Source organism: Bufo bufo, chromosome 1 (assembly GCF_905171765.1).
Source record: "Bufo bufo chromosome 1, aBufBuf1.1, whole genome shotgun sequence".
In the NCBI taxonomy this organism is placed as follows: Eukaryota; Metazoa; Chordata; class Amphibia; order Anura; family Bufonidae; genus Bufo; species Bufo bufo.
The window spans coordinates 668,106,816-668,120,805 of record NC_053389.1 but is presented as its reverse complement, the minus strand read 5'-3'; the positions used below and the strand labels follow the sequence as shown (position 1 = coordinate 668,120,805).

Below are 13,990 nucleotides of genomic sequence, written 5' to 3'. Positions count from 1 at the left end.
TCTTTTCTGGAACACCATGATGTTGGTTTTCTTTGGATTGATGGGCAGTGCCCACGTGTTACTGAACTCCAGGATTTTCAGGTTATCTTGGAGACCTTTCTCAGTTGGCGATAGTATCCTATCTATCTATCTATCTCATATCTATCTCATATCTATCTAGCTATCTATCTCATATCTATCCAGGGCCGGCGCCACCAGTAAGGCGACTTAGGCAGTCGCCTAGGGCGCCATTTAGCAGGGGGCTCCTGAGCGGCTGAGCGCTTGCCGCTCTAAAGAATCTCCGGCCACCGGCTCAGTGCTGCGCAGCCTGTCTGCGCCTGCTGTCATGCTGTGTCTGCTCTGTGCTGTTGTTAATGTAGCGTGGCCGAGCTCTGTTCGGTCCGCAGTACAGGAGCTTTTGTTTCCTGTACCCGGCCGGACTGACAGGAAGTGCTCACTTAGTGTGCACTTCCTTTCAGTCCGGCCGGGTACAGGAAACAAATGCTCATGTACCGCGGACCGAACAGAGCTCGGCCACGCTACACTGGGGGGCTGGAATGAGAGTGACAAGGGAGGGGGGGGCTGGAATGAGAGTGACAAGGGAGGGGAGGTAAAATGAGAGTGACAAGGGAGGGGGGGTAAAATGAGAGTGACAAGGGAGGGGGGGTAAAATGAGAGTGACAAGGGAGGGGGGGTAAAATGAGAGTGACAAGGGAGGGGGGGTAAAATGAGAGTGACAAGGGAGGGGGGGCTGGAATGAGAGTGACAAGGGAGGGGGGGCTGGAATGAGAGTGACAAGGGAGGGGGGGTAGAATGACAGTGACAAGGGAGGGGGAGGTAGAATGACAGTGACAAGGGAGGGGGAGGTAGAATGAGAGTGACAAGGGAGGGGGGCTGGAATGAGAGTGACAAGGGAGGGGGGGTAGAATGACAGTGACAAGGGAGGGGAAGGTAGAATGAGAGTGACAAAGGAGGGGGGGGAATGAGAGTGACAAGGGAGGGAGGGGCGGGAGAGAGTGACAAGGGAGGGAGGGGGGGGGAGAGAGTGACAAGGGAGGGAGGGGGGGAGTGACAAGGGAGTCCCCATAGCCAGACCAAGAGCCAGACTGCAGCCAGAGACCAGATCATCTTATTGTCCTGGTGGTAAGTAGACAATGCAATATGTTTATAATGTAATTGTTTAGTTATTAATACTACATTGGAAACTAATTTACCTCACATTTAGGGTCCATTCACACATCCATGTGTGTTTTGCGGATCCACAAAACACGGACAGCGGCAATGTGCGTTCCGCATTTTGCGGGCACTAAGAGAATATGCCTATTCTTGTCCGCTATTGCGGACAAGATCAGGACATGTTCTATTTTTTTCACGTCGTGCGGCCCCATAGAAATGTATGGTTCCGCAATTCCATTCCGCAAAAAGAGACAGCTACAAGAAGCTGGATTAACCCTAAGGGAAACATAGCAGTTCTTTTAATTTAAAATCTGAGAAAGGGGTGGAACATATGTGATGTCATGATATGGGCAGATCATCTGATAAGGAAGGGGGGGGGGGCGGCAATTTTTATCTTGCCTAGGGCGGCAATAAAATCCTTGCACCGGCAATAAAATCTTTGCACCGGCCCTGTATCTATCTCATATCTATCTATTTATCTATCTCATATCTATCTATCTATCTATCTATCTATCTATCTATCTATCTATCTATCTATCTCTCTCTCTCTCTCATATCTATCTATCTATCTATCTATCTATCTATCTATCTTATATCTATCTATCTGTCTATCTGTTTGTCTGTACTGTATGTCTTTCTATCCACAGTATCTATCTATCTGTCTGTCTATCATTTATATGTCTATCTATCTATACAGTCTATCTATCTAAACTGAAGAAATTCCACGGCACATCATTCGTTTGGAGCAGGATCGTCTCCTCAGCCACTGGCACTCCACCTATACGCAAGAAACTGCAGTGCTGCCCAACTCTCATTTTTTCTCTATCTATCTATCTATCTATCTATCTATCTATCTATCTATCTATCTATCTATCTATCTGTCTGTCTATCATTTATATGTCTGTTTATAATCTATACAGTATATCTATCTATCTATCTATCTATCTCATATCTATCTATCTATCTATCTATCTGTTTGTCTGTATGTCTATCTATCTACAGGATCGGTCTCTCTGTCTATCATTTATATGTCTGTATATCATCTATACAGTATATCTATTTATTTATCTATCTATCTAATGTATACCAGTAATAGCATTAACCTTTTTTTTTATATTGTTTAATAGATTGATCTGTTCAAGAAGGCTGGCTGGACTATTGTCACTCCCCCCACTCCCCTCATCCCAGATGGTAAGTGTGATCGAAGCTTCTGTTAATTACTTTTATTATCACTAATGTATGTTTTTCCTCTCAATCACATTCATTAAAGTTACAGAAGTTACAGAATGTATGAAAACACTGCCGGACAATAGGTTTGACTAGACAGTTGAGTGTTTCGGGTTTCCACAGTGGAAAACACTGAGGATATAACTTAAAGATTTTTCATCACATTATACACTGTTTGTTTCCATGGTTACGACCACCCTGCAATCCATCAGCGATGGCCATGCTTGCACACTATAGGAGAAAGCGGGCTATACACACTCCCATGGTCCCAGCCACCAGAGAGGCCGGCACTTTTTTCTATAGTGCACAAGAACGGCAACGAGCAATGTATAATGTGATGTAAAAATGACTCCAGCCAGCAAAGGAAGAAATATGGACAATCACAATACATTAGTAAGTGCCTTGTATTAACTTTCTCTACATAATAAATGCCACTTGATGAAGTGACACAGCCCCTTTAAGAACAGTGACCCAATATTTTGTCACTGTCATACCTATCATTTCCTAAGATTCGGTAAGTGTATACAGATTGTAGCTGGGATTGGAGCCATTTATTTTTAGTCTCAGAAAATAAAATCCGCTCTGTCTGGCAATGCTAAATGTCTTTTATTGACTTGTGTAGAATGTGTTCTTCATATCTTATTTTACCACATGCTATTTCTTCTTCAGATCATCCTCTATGGATGGCATCAAAATGGCTCTCCATGAATGTATTAATGCTGGATGAGAAACGTGTTATGGTGGATGCCAACGAGACTTCCATTCACAAGATGTTTGAGAAGTTAGGTGAGTATTTAATAAGAGGACACACCGTGAATGTGCATACCACATCTAGGACATATGTACACAAGTTGTATATACAGTGGGATGCGAAAGTTTGGGCAACCTTGTTAATCGTCATGATTTTCCTGTATAAATCGTTGGTTGTTACGATAAAAAATGTCAGTTAAATATATCATATAGGAGACACACACAGTGATATTTGAGAAGTGAAATGAAGTTTATTGGATTTACAGAAAGTGTGCTAGAATTGTTTAAACAAAATTAGGCAGGTGCATATATTTGGGCACTGTTGTCATTTTATTGATTCCAAAACCTTTAGAACTAATTATTGGAACTCAAATTGGCTTGGTAAGCTCAGTGACCCCTGACCTACATACACAGGTGAATCCAATTATGAGAAGGAGTATTTAAGGGGGTCAATTGTAAGTTTCCCTCCTCTTTTAATTTTCTCTGAAGAGTAGCAACATGGGGGTCTCAAAACAACTCTCAAATGACCTGAAGACAAAGATTGTTCACCATCATGGTTTAGGGGAAGGATTCAGAAAGCTGTCTCAGAGATTTCAGCTGTCTTTTCCACAGTTAGGAACATATTGAGGAAATGGAAGACCACAGGCTCAGTTCAAGTTAAGGCTCGAAGTGTCAGACCAAGAAAAATCTGGGATAGACAGAAGCGACGAATGGTGAGAACAGTCAGAGTCAACCCACAGACCAGCACCAAAGACCTACAACATCATCTTGCTGCAGATGGAGTCACTGTGCATCGTTCAACCATTCGGCGCACTTTACACAAGGAGATGCTGTATGCGAGAGTGATGCAGAGGAAGCCTTTTCTCCGCCCACAGCACAAAAAGTGCCGCTTGAGGTGGGCTAAAGCACATTTGGACAAGCCAGCTTCATTTTGGAATAAGGTGCTGTGGACTGATGAAACTAAAATTGAGTTATTTGGCCATAACAAGGGGCGCTATGCATGGAGGAAAAAGAACACAGCATTCCAAGAAAAACACCTGCTACCTACAGTAAAATATGGTGGTGGTTCCATCATGCTGTGGGGCTGTGTGGCCAGTGCAGGGACTGGGAATCTTGTCAAAGTTGAGGGACGCATGGATTCCACTCAGTATCAGCAGATTCTGGAGACCAATGTCCAGGAATCAGTGACAAAGCTGAAGCTGCGCCGGGGCTGGATCTTTCAACAAGACAATGACCCTAAACACTGCTCAAAATCCACTAAGGCATTTATGCAGAGGAACAAGTACAACGTTCTGGAATGGCCATCTCAGTCCCCAGACCTGAATATAATAGAAAATCTGTGGTGTGACTTAAAGAGAGCTGTCCATGCTCGGAAACCATCAAACCTGAATGAACTAAAGATGTTTTGTAAAGAGGAATGGTCCAAAATACATTTAACCAGAATCCAGACTCTCATTGGAACCTACAGGAAGCATTTAGAGGCTGTAATTTCTGCAAAAGGAGGATCTACTAAATATTGATTTCATTTCTTTTTTGTGGTGCCCAAATTTATGCACCTGCCTAATTTTGTTAAAACAATTCTAGCACACTTTCTGTAAATCCAATAAACTTAATTTCACTTCTCAAATATCACTGTGTGCGTCTCCTATATGATATATTTAACTGACATTTTTTATCGTAACAACCAACGATTTATACAGGAAAATCATGACGATTAACAAGGTTGCCCAAACTTTCGCATCCCACTGTACATTTAGTCATAGACTACTGGTTGCCTACTCTTGACAAGTGCATTTGTATTTTTATTTGTTTAAAATTTAACTTTTATTTTGCTTTGTTAATAATAAATTATGAACATCTTATTATCCAACCTACTATATTAAAACTATCTCTGGACATCCATGTGTGTACTTCTATTATTTATTAATTCCCTTTTAGCACTATTAACCACCTCAGCCCCCAGTGCTTAAACACCCTGAAAGACCAGGCCACTTTTTACACTTCTGACCTACACTACTTTCACCGTTTATTGCTCGGTCATGCAACTTACCACCCAAATGAATTTTACCTCCTTTTCTTCTCACTAATAGAGCTTTCATTTGGTGGTATTTCATTGCTGCTGACATTTTTACTTTTTTTGTTATTAATCGAAATTTAACGATTTTTTTGCAAAAAAATGACATTTTTCACTTTCAGTTGTAAAATTTTGCAAAAAAAACGAGATCCATATATAAATTTTGCTCTAAAGTTATTGTTCTACGTGTCTTTGATAAAAAAAAAAATGTTTGGGTAAAAAAAAAAATGCTTTGGGTAAAAGTTATAGCGTTTACAAACTATGGTACAAAAATGTGAATTTCCGCTTTTTGAAGCAGATCTGACTTTCTGAGCACCTGTCATGTTTCCTGAGGTTCTACAATGGCCTGACAGTACAAACACCCCACAAATGACCCCATTTCGGAAAGTACACACCCTAAGGTATTCGCTGATGGGCATAGTGAGTTCATAGAACTTTTTATTTTTTGTCACAAGTTAGTGGAAAATGATGATTTTTCTTTTTTTTTTCTTTTCTTACAAAGTCTCATATTCCACTAACTTGTGACAAAAAATAAAAACTTCTATGAACTCACTATGCCCATCACGAAATACCTTGGGGTCTCTTCTTTCCAAAATGGGGTCACTTGTGGGGTGGTTATACTGCCCTGGCATTCTAGGGGCCCAAATGTGTGGTAAGGAGTTTGAAATCAAATTCTGTAAAAAATGACCTGTGAAATCCGAAAGGTGCTCTTTGGAATATGGGCCCCTTTGCCCACCTAGGCTGCAAAAAAGTGTCACACATCTGGTATCTCCGTACTCAGGAGAAGGTGGGGAATGTGTTTTGGGGTGTCATTTTATATATACCTATGCTGGGTGAGAGAAATATCTTGGTCAAATGCCAACTTTGTATAAAAAAATGGGAAAAGTTGTCTTTTGCCAAGATATTTCTCTCACCCAGCATGGGTATATGTAAAATGACACCCCAAAACACATTCCCCAACTTCTCCTGAGTACGGAGATACCAGATGTGTGACACTTTTTTGCAGCCTAGGTGGGCAAAGGGGCCCATATTCCAAAGAGCACCTTTCGGATTTCACAGGTCATTTTTTACAGAATTTGATTTCAAACTCCTTACCACACATTTGGGCCCCTAGAATGCCAGGGCAGTATAACTACCCCACAAGTGACCCCATTTTGGAAAGAAGAGACCCCAAGGTATTCGCTGATGGGCATAATGAGTTTATGGAAGTTTTTATTTTTTGTCACAAGTTAGTGGAATATGAGACTTTGAATGAAAAAAAAAAAAAAAAAGCAGCATTTTCCACTAACTTGTGACAAAAAATAAAAAATTCTAGGAACTCGCCATGCCCCTCACGGAATACCTTGGGGTGTCTTCTTTCCAAAATGGGGTCACTTGTGGGGTAGTTATACTGCCCTGGCATTTTCCAGGGGCCCTAATGTGTGGTAAGTAGGTAAATGACCTGTGAAATCCTAAAGGTGCTCTTTGGAATATGGGCCCCTTTGCCCACCTAGGCTGCAAAAAAGTGTCACACATGTGGTATCGCCGTATTCAGGAGAAGTTGGGGAATGTGTTTTGGGGTGTCATTTTACATATACCCTTGCTGGGTGAGAGAAATATCTTGACAAAAGACAACTTTTCCCATTTTTTTATACAAAGTTGGCATTTGACCAAGATATTTCTCTCACCCAGCATGGGTATATGTAAAATGACACCCCAAAACACATTCCCCAACTTCTCCTGAGTACGGCGATACCAGATGTGTGACACTTTTTTGCAGCCTAGATGCGCAAAGGTGCCCAAATTCCTTTTAGGAGGGCATTTTTAGACATTTGGATACCAGACTTCTTCTCACGCTTTGGGGCCCCTAGAATGCCAGGGCAGTATAAATACCCCACATGTGACCCCATTTTGGAAAGAAGACACCCCAAGGTATTCAATGAGGGGCATGGCGAGTTCATAGAAATTTTTTTTTTTTGGCACAAGTTAGCGGAAATTGATATTTTTAATTTTTTTCTCACAAAGTCTCCCGTTCCGCTAACTTGGGACAAAAATTTCAATCTTTCATGGACTCAATATGCCCCTCACGGAATACCTGGGGGTGTCTTCTTTCCGAAATGGGGTCACATGTGGGGTATTTATACTGCCCTGGCATTCTAGGGGCCCTAAAGCGTGATAAGAAGTCTGGAATATAAATGTCTAAAAAATTTTACGCATTTGGATTCCGTGAAGGGTATGGTGAGTTCATGTGAGATTTTATTTTTTGACACAAGTTAGTGGAATATGAGACTTTGTAAGAAAAAAAAAAAATAATTCCGCTAACTTGGGCCAAAAAAATGTCTGAATGGAGCCTTACAGAGGGGTGATCAATGACAGGGGGGGTGATCAATGACAGGGGGGGTGATCAATGACAGGGGGGTGATCAATGACAGGGGGGTGATCAATGACAGGGGGGTGATCAGGGAGTCTATATGGGGTGATAACCACAGTCATTGATCATGCCCCTGTAAGGCTTCATTCAGACGTCCGGATGCGTTTTGCGGATCCGATCCATCTATCAGTGCATCCGTAAAAATCATGCGGACATCTGAATGGAGCTTTACAGGGGGGTAATCAATGACAGGGGGGTGATCAGGGAGTCTATATGGGGTGATAACCACAGTCATTGATCACGCCCGTGTAAGGCTTCATTCAGACGTCCGGATGCGTTTTGCGGATCCGATCCATCTATCAGTGCATCCGGAAAAATCATGCGGACATCTGAATGGAGCTTTACAGGGGGGTAATCAATGACAGGGGGGTGATCAGGGAGTCTATATGGGGTGATAACCACAGTCATTGATCACGCCCCTGTAAGGCTTCATTCAGACGTCCGGATGCGTTTTGCGGATCCGATCCATCTATCAGTGCATCCGTAAAAATCATGCGGACATCTGAATGGAGCTTTACAGGGGGTTGATCAATGACAGGGGTGTAATCAATGACAGGGGGGTGATCAGGGAGTCTATATGGGGTGATAACCACAGTCATTGATCACGCCCGTGTAAGGCTTCATTCAGACGTCCGGATGCGTTTTGCGGATCCGATCCATCTATCAGTGGATCCGTAAAAATCATGCGGACGTCTGAATGGAGCTTTACAGGGGGGTAATCAATGACAGGGGGGTGATCAGGGAGTCTATATGGGGTGATCACCACAGTCATTGATCACGCCCCTGTAAGGCTTCATTCAGACGTCCGGATGCGTTTTGCGGATCCGATCCATCTATCAGTGCATCCGTAAAAATCATGCGGACATCTGAATGGAGCTTTACAGGGGGTTGATCAATGACAGGGGTGTAATCAATGACAGGGGGGTGATCAGGGAGTCTATATGGGGTGATAACCACAGTCATTGATCATGCCCCTGTAAGGCTTCATTCAGACGTCCGGATGCGTTTTGCGGATCCGATCCATCTATCAGTGCATCCGTAAAAATCATGCGGACATCTGAATGGAGCTTTACAGGGGGTTGATCAATGACAGGGGTGTAATCAATGACAGGGGGGTGATCAGGGAGTCTATATGGGGTGATCACCACAGTCATTGATCATGCCCCTGTAAGGCTTCATTCAGACGTCCGTATGCGTTTTGCGGATCCGATCCATCTATCAGTGCATCCGTAAAAATCATGCGGACATCTGAATGGAGCTTTACAGGGGGGTGATCAGGGAGTCTATATGGGGTGATCTCCACAGTCATTGATCATGCCCCTGTAAGGCTTCATTCAGACGTCCGGATGCGTTTTGCGGATCCGATCCATCTATCAGTGGATCCGTAAAAATCATGCGGACGTCTGAATGGAGCTTTACAGGGGGGTGATCAATGACAGGGGGGTAATCAATGACAGGGGGGTGATCAGGGAGTCTATATGGGGTGATCACCACAGTCATTGATCACGCCCCTGTAAGCCTTCATTCAGACGTCCGGATGCGTTTTGCGGATCCGATCCATCTATCAGTGGATCCGTAAAAATCATGCGGACGTCTGAATGGAGCTTTACAGGGGGGTGATCAATGACAGGGGGGTAATCAATGACAGGGGGGTGATCAGGGAGTCTATATGGGGTGATCAGGGGTGATCAGGGGCTAATAAGGGGTTAATAAGTGACGGGGGGGGGGGGGTGTAGTGTAGTGTAGTGGTGCTTGGTGCTACTTTACTGAGCTACCTGTGTCCTCTGGTGGTCGATCCAAACAAAGGGGACCACCAGAGGACCAGGTAGCAGGTATATTAGACGCTGTTATCAAAACAGCGTCTAATATACCTGTTAGGGGTTAAAAAAAACACATCTCCAGCCTGCCAGCGAACGATCGCCGCTGGCAGGCTGGAGATCAACTCTCTTACCTTCCGTTCCTGTGAGCGCGCGCGCCTGTGTGCGCGCGTTCACAGGAAATCTCGCGTCTCGCGAGAGGACGCGCCGGCGCGTCCAGGAGGAATGAATCAACCACCTCCAGGACGCGTCTGTGCGTACAGCGGTCCGGAGGTGGTTAATGCAGCGGTGGTGAATAGATTGCAGTCGCTCTCTTTAGACTGACCGTTATTGGTTCTTGCTGTTAACTGTGTAGATACTTTATTTGTAACCTTTTACTGTGAACTGTAGTCAGTTGAGTCTGGTGTTAATTTGCTCAAGCAGTTTGGTTTCTTTTGAGTTTACCTGCTTGCTACTATTTGTCTGGCCCTTATTGCAACACTCACTGCCTTATGGCTTAATAGTCTCACAGATAATCTGAATTCCGTTACTGGTCTTATAGTGCTGCTACTTATCCCACTGCTGCCTGCTAGTGATGATTAAATATTACTATTGCTATGGTATTATTGCCATTGTTCCTGACTATTAATGACAGCCAATCTCCTACACTATCTATCTATGATCGAGCTGTCTGCAGCTTCCTCTGCTAGCTTGTGATGCTTTTTGTAACAGCGGAGTTACTTTCTAAGCTGTCTAATATAGTAGCAAGCAGTTAAACTCAAAAGTAACCAAACTGCTTGAACAAATTAAGGGCTCTTTCACACTTGCGTTGTCCGGATCCGGCATGTACTCCACTTGCCGGAATTACACTCTGGATCCGGAAAAACGCAAGTGTACTGAAAGCATTTGAAGACGGAACCGTCTTCAAAATGCGTTCAGTGTTACTATGGCACCCAGGACGCTATTAAAGTCCTGGTTGCCATAGTAGGAGCGGGGAGCGGGGGAGCAGTATACTTACCGTCCGTGCGGCTCCCGGGGCGCTCCAGAATGACGTCAGAGCGCCCCATGCGCATGGATGACGTGTCCAATGCGATCACATGATCCATGCGCTTGGGGCGCCCTGACGTCACTCTGGAGCGCCCCGGGAGCCGCACGGACGGTAAGTATACTGCTCTTCCGCTCCCCGCTACACTTTACCATGGCTGCCAGGACTTTAGCGTCCCGGCAGCCATGGTAACCATTCAGAAAAAGCTAAATGTCGGCTCCGGCAATGCGCCGAAACGACGTTTAGCTTAAGGCCGGATCCGGATCAATGCCTTTCAATGGGCATTAATTCCGGATCCGGCATTGCAGCAAGTGTTCCGGATTTTTGGCCGGAGCAAAAAGCGCAGCATGCTGCAGTATTTTCTCCGGCCAAAAAACGTTCCGGTCCAGAACTGAAGGCATCCTGATGCATCCTGAACGGATTTCACTCCATTCAGAATGCATGGGGATAATCCTGATCAGGATTCTTCCGGCATAGAGCCCCGACGACGGAACTCTATGCCGGAAGACAAGAACGCAGGTGTGAAAGAGCCCTAACACCAGCCTCAACTGACTACAGTTCACAGTAAAAGGTTACAAATAAAGTATCTACACAGTTAACAGCAAGAACCAATAACGGTCAGTCTAAAGAGAGCGACTGCAATCTATTCACCACCGCTGCATTAATAGTGCTAAAAGGGAATTAATAAATAATAGAAGTACACACATGGATGTCCAGAGACAGTTTTAATATAGTAGGTTGGATAATAAGATGTTCATAATTTATTATTAACAAAGCAAAATAAAAGTTAAATTTTAAACAAATAAAAATACAAATGTACTTGTCAAGAGTAGGCAACCAGTAGTCTATGACTAAATGTATATACAATAAAAGTGCCTCTACACGTGCAGGGTATATATGAATGTAATATATATGTACACAAGCTTACCGTACTTTATATCAAGTTATGGCTACTGTTTGGGTCAGACATTCCTAGATTTGGGTCTGTGTTTCCCAAATAGCCCATCTGTGGTTATTCTTATAAAAAAAAAAAGAAGTATGAATTTAAAAGTATTTTCCAAGTGTTTAATATTGATGACACATCTTCAGGATCGGTCATCAGTATCTGATCAGTGGGGGTCTGACTCTTCTGGTGGGCGCTGAGGCCTCCTCGCAGCTTACCAAGCACAGTGCCGTTCACTGTATACTGGTTGTGCTTAGTATTGCACTTGGGACTGAGCTGCGCCTAGGCCATGTGACCAATGAACATGATGTCATTGACCTAGGAAGAGGCTGTGGAGCCCACCAGAGCGCTGTGGTCTCTTTCTACAACCTCATTGTCAGTGCGGCTCTAAACACAGAACGGGTGCAGATCTTTCCCTTATACCTTAGGGGTCACATTTATTAAGACCGGTACATAACTTCGGCGCTTCTAAATGTAAGCCAGCTTCCTAGCTGTCTTACATTTAGACCATTTTCTATGCCTAAAAATGGCGTAGAAAATGATCAATGAGACAGGCCTGCCAGCCCACCCCCTTACCCGCCCATGCCACCCCCACAATTTTAGACCTAGGCGTATTTCAGTATAATAAATGACCCCCTATGTCTGTGGAGGCTCACAATCACTGATGGAAATCACTGACCAAAACACTGACGTGTGAATAAGGCCTAATGCACACGGCCGTGCCGTTTTTTCCGCAAACCGTGGATCCACAAAAAACGGAAGCCACCCGTGTTGCCTTCCGCAATTTGCGGAACGGATCAGGCGCCGGCAATATAAATGCCTATTCTTGTCTGCAAAGCGCGGACAAGAATAGGACAAGTTATATTTTTTTAACGGGGCCACGGATGCGGACAGCACACGGAGTGCTGTCCGCATCTTTTGCGGCCCCATTGAAGTGAATAGGTCCGCATCCGAGCCGCCAAAATGGCGGCTTGGATGCGGACCCAAACAATGGTCGTGTGCATGAGGCTTAAGCCTTTACAGGCATGATCAGACAATAATCTGCACGATGATGATGAAGAATCTCACCGTCCCTAACCTGCAGGTGTTGTCTTATGAAAGATTCCAATAATGAAATTGTGATTCCTAATATAATCTCCAAATTAGAAGCAAACGAGAATGTCTTTACAAGAATGAGAGAGTTACCAGTGTATGACGGCACAGTTAAATTACTAAACAATGATACTCGGTTTCTGTTCGATTAGAGTAGAAGTGCTGTTAGATTCTTTGATACTCATTCACATTTTGTCTTCCATTCCAGGCATTTCCACCGTTAAAGTGAGTATTCGCCATGCGAATTCATTAGGAGGTGGTTTCCACTGCTGGACCTGCGATGTTCGTCGCCGTGGAACCCTGCAGTCCTATTTCAGCTAATACAATAGCTGGAAACTTGCAGTAAATCAGCTTTTTAGCAATTCAATATGTAAGCAAAGCTAGTATTACCATGTAGTCTCTCAGTGTGACCTCCTTGAAATTGTAAGCTCTTCCGACATGGAAGAGTATACCAAAAATGTGATTCTTTTTGCCCTCCAAATTATGCTTTTTTTTTTAAGCTCAAAATTACTTTGTGAAGAAACATTTTTTCAAATGTTACATTTGCATTTATAAGCATCAGTTATTAAATCTAGTAGTTTGGGACTGCAGGGTGACAAGGAGAACGGGTGCACTAATTTTACCTGTCTACCTCTGTCTTATCATAAAGGCAGCTTTGAATGTACCATGTAATTTCCTTCCCTTTTATCCAGTATTCTCTACTGGCTACACATACAGTAGGCAAGTTATTTTCAAAGGGTCATAGACAGTGATCCTAATGCATTCTCTAATTGTATTTTTCAAATCACTTAAAATATTTTTTTACTATTTTTCATAAACGTACATTTTTTTTCTACTTTTCAATATTAATTGCCACTTAAAGGGGACACAACCCTTTACTGAAAGCACGGAAGGTGCAGCAGCGCTTCTTAGAGCGTTCAGCACTTCACTTGCAGTGGCTCTGCTTTGCTTGTCCAGCGTGCAGACTATTGATCCTATATATTTTCTGTGGATCCCTATTCCGCATGCTGGAAAAGCAGGGCTGAGCCGATACAAGCCAAAGGTGCAGAATGCTTCGAGACGTGCTGCTGCACCCTGTGCTTTCAGGAAAGGTTTAGGTCGCCTTTAACAGTTCAAGTAATAAAATGGGATGCTGGCACTATAGCGGTTTTTTATTACATCATCAGCAACAGTGACGCCTAGAGGTTAAAAAAACTGCTGCACCCTAAATACTAATAGAAAGAAGGAACATAGCCGTTTCCTATAAAGCGCGGTCATGTCACTTCACGGCTTTCAGCATGTATATAAATCTATACATATGTTTTATGGTTCTAATACTATAAAAAAAAAAACAGTTTTATACATTTTCCATGCATGTGCATAATATTACATGATGCGTGGCGTATATGTGGATTGTTACATGCTGTTTAGTGTACCATTGTTTTATCATACTCCATATGTGTTGACATTGTTTCATCCTTTGTGCCTATTAAGTTATCCCAGCCAAGGAATGTTTCCA

The 13,990-nt window shown here is 43.4% G+C and overlaps 1 protein-coding gene across 2 annotated transcripts in view; it reads left to right on the top strand.

Moving 5' to 3' along the window:
- LOC120985861 (glycine amidinotransferase, mitochondrial-like) overlaps positions 1-13,272 on the top strand; it is an 85,971-nt gene extending 72,699 nt beyond the window's left edge. For both annotated transcript variants that reach the window (XM_040414055.1, XM_040414054.1), the window contains 3 exons: positions 2,283-2,346; positions 3,052-3,168; positions 12,701-13,272. In XM_040414055.1, coding sequence (XP_040269989.1) covers positions 2,283-2,346; positions 3,052-3,168; positions 12,701-12,813 — 294 coding nt within the window. In that variant the 3' untranslated portion in view covers positions 12,814-13,272. The remainder of the gene's footprint in view (positions 1-2,282; positions 2,347-3,051; positions 3,169-12,700) is intronic.
- Positions 13,273-13,990: the final 718 nt, after the last annotated feature.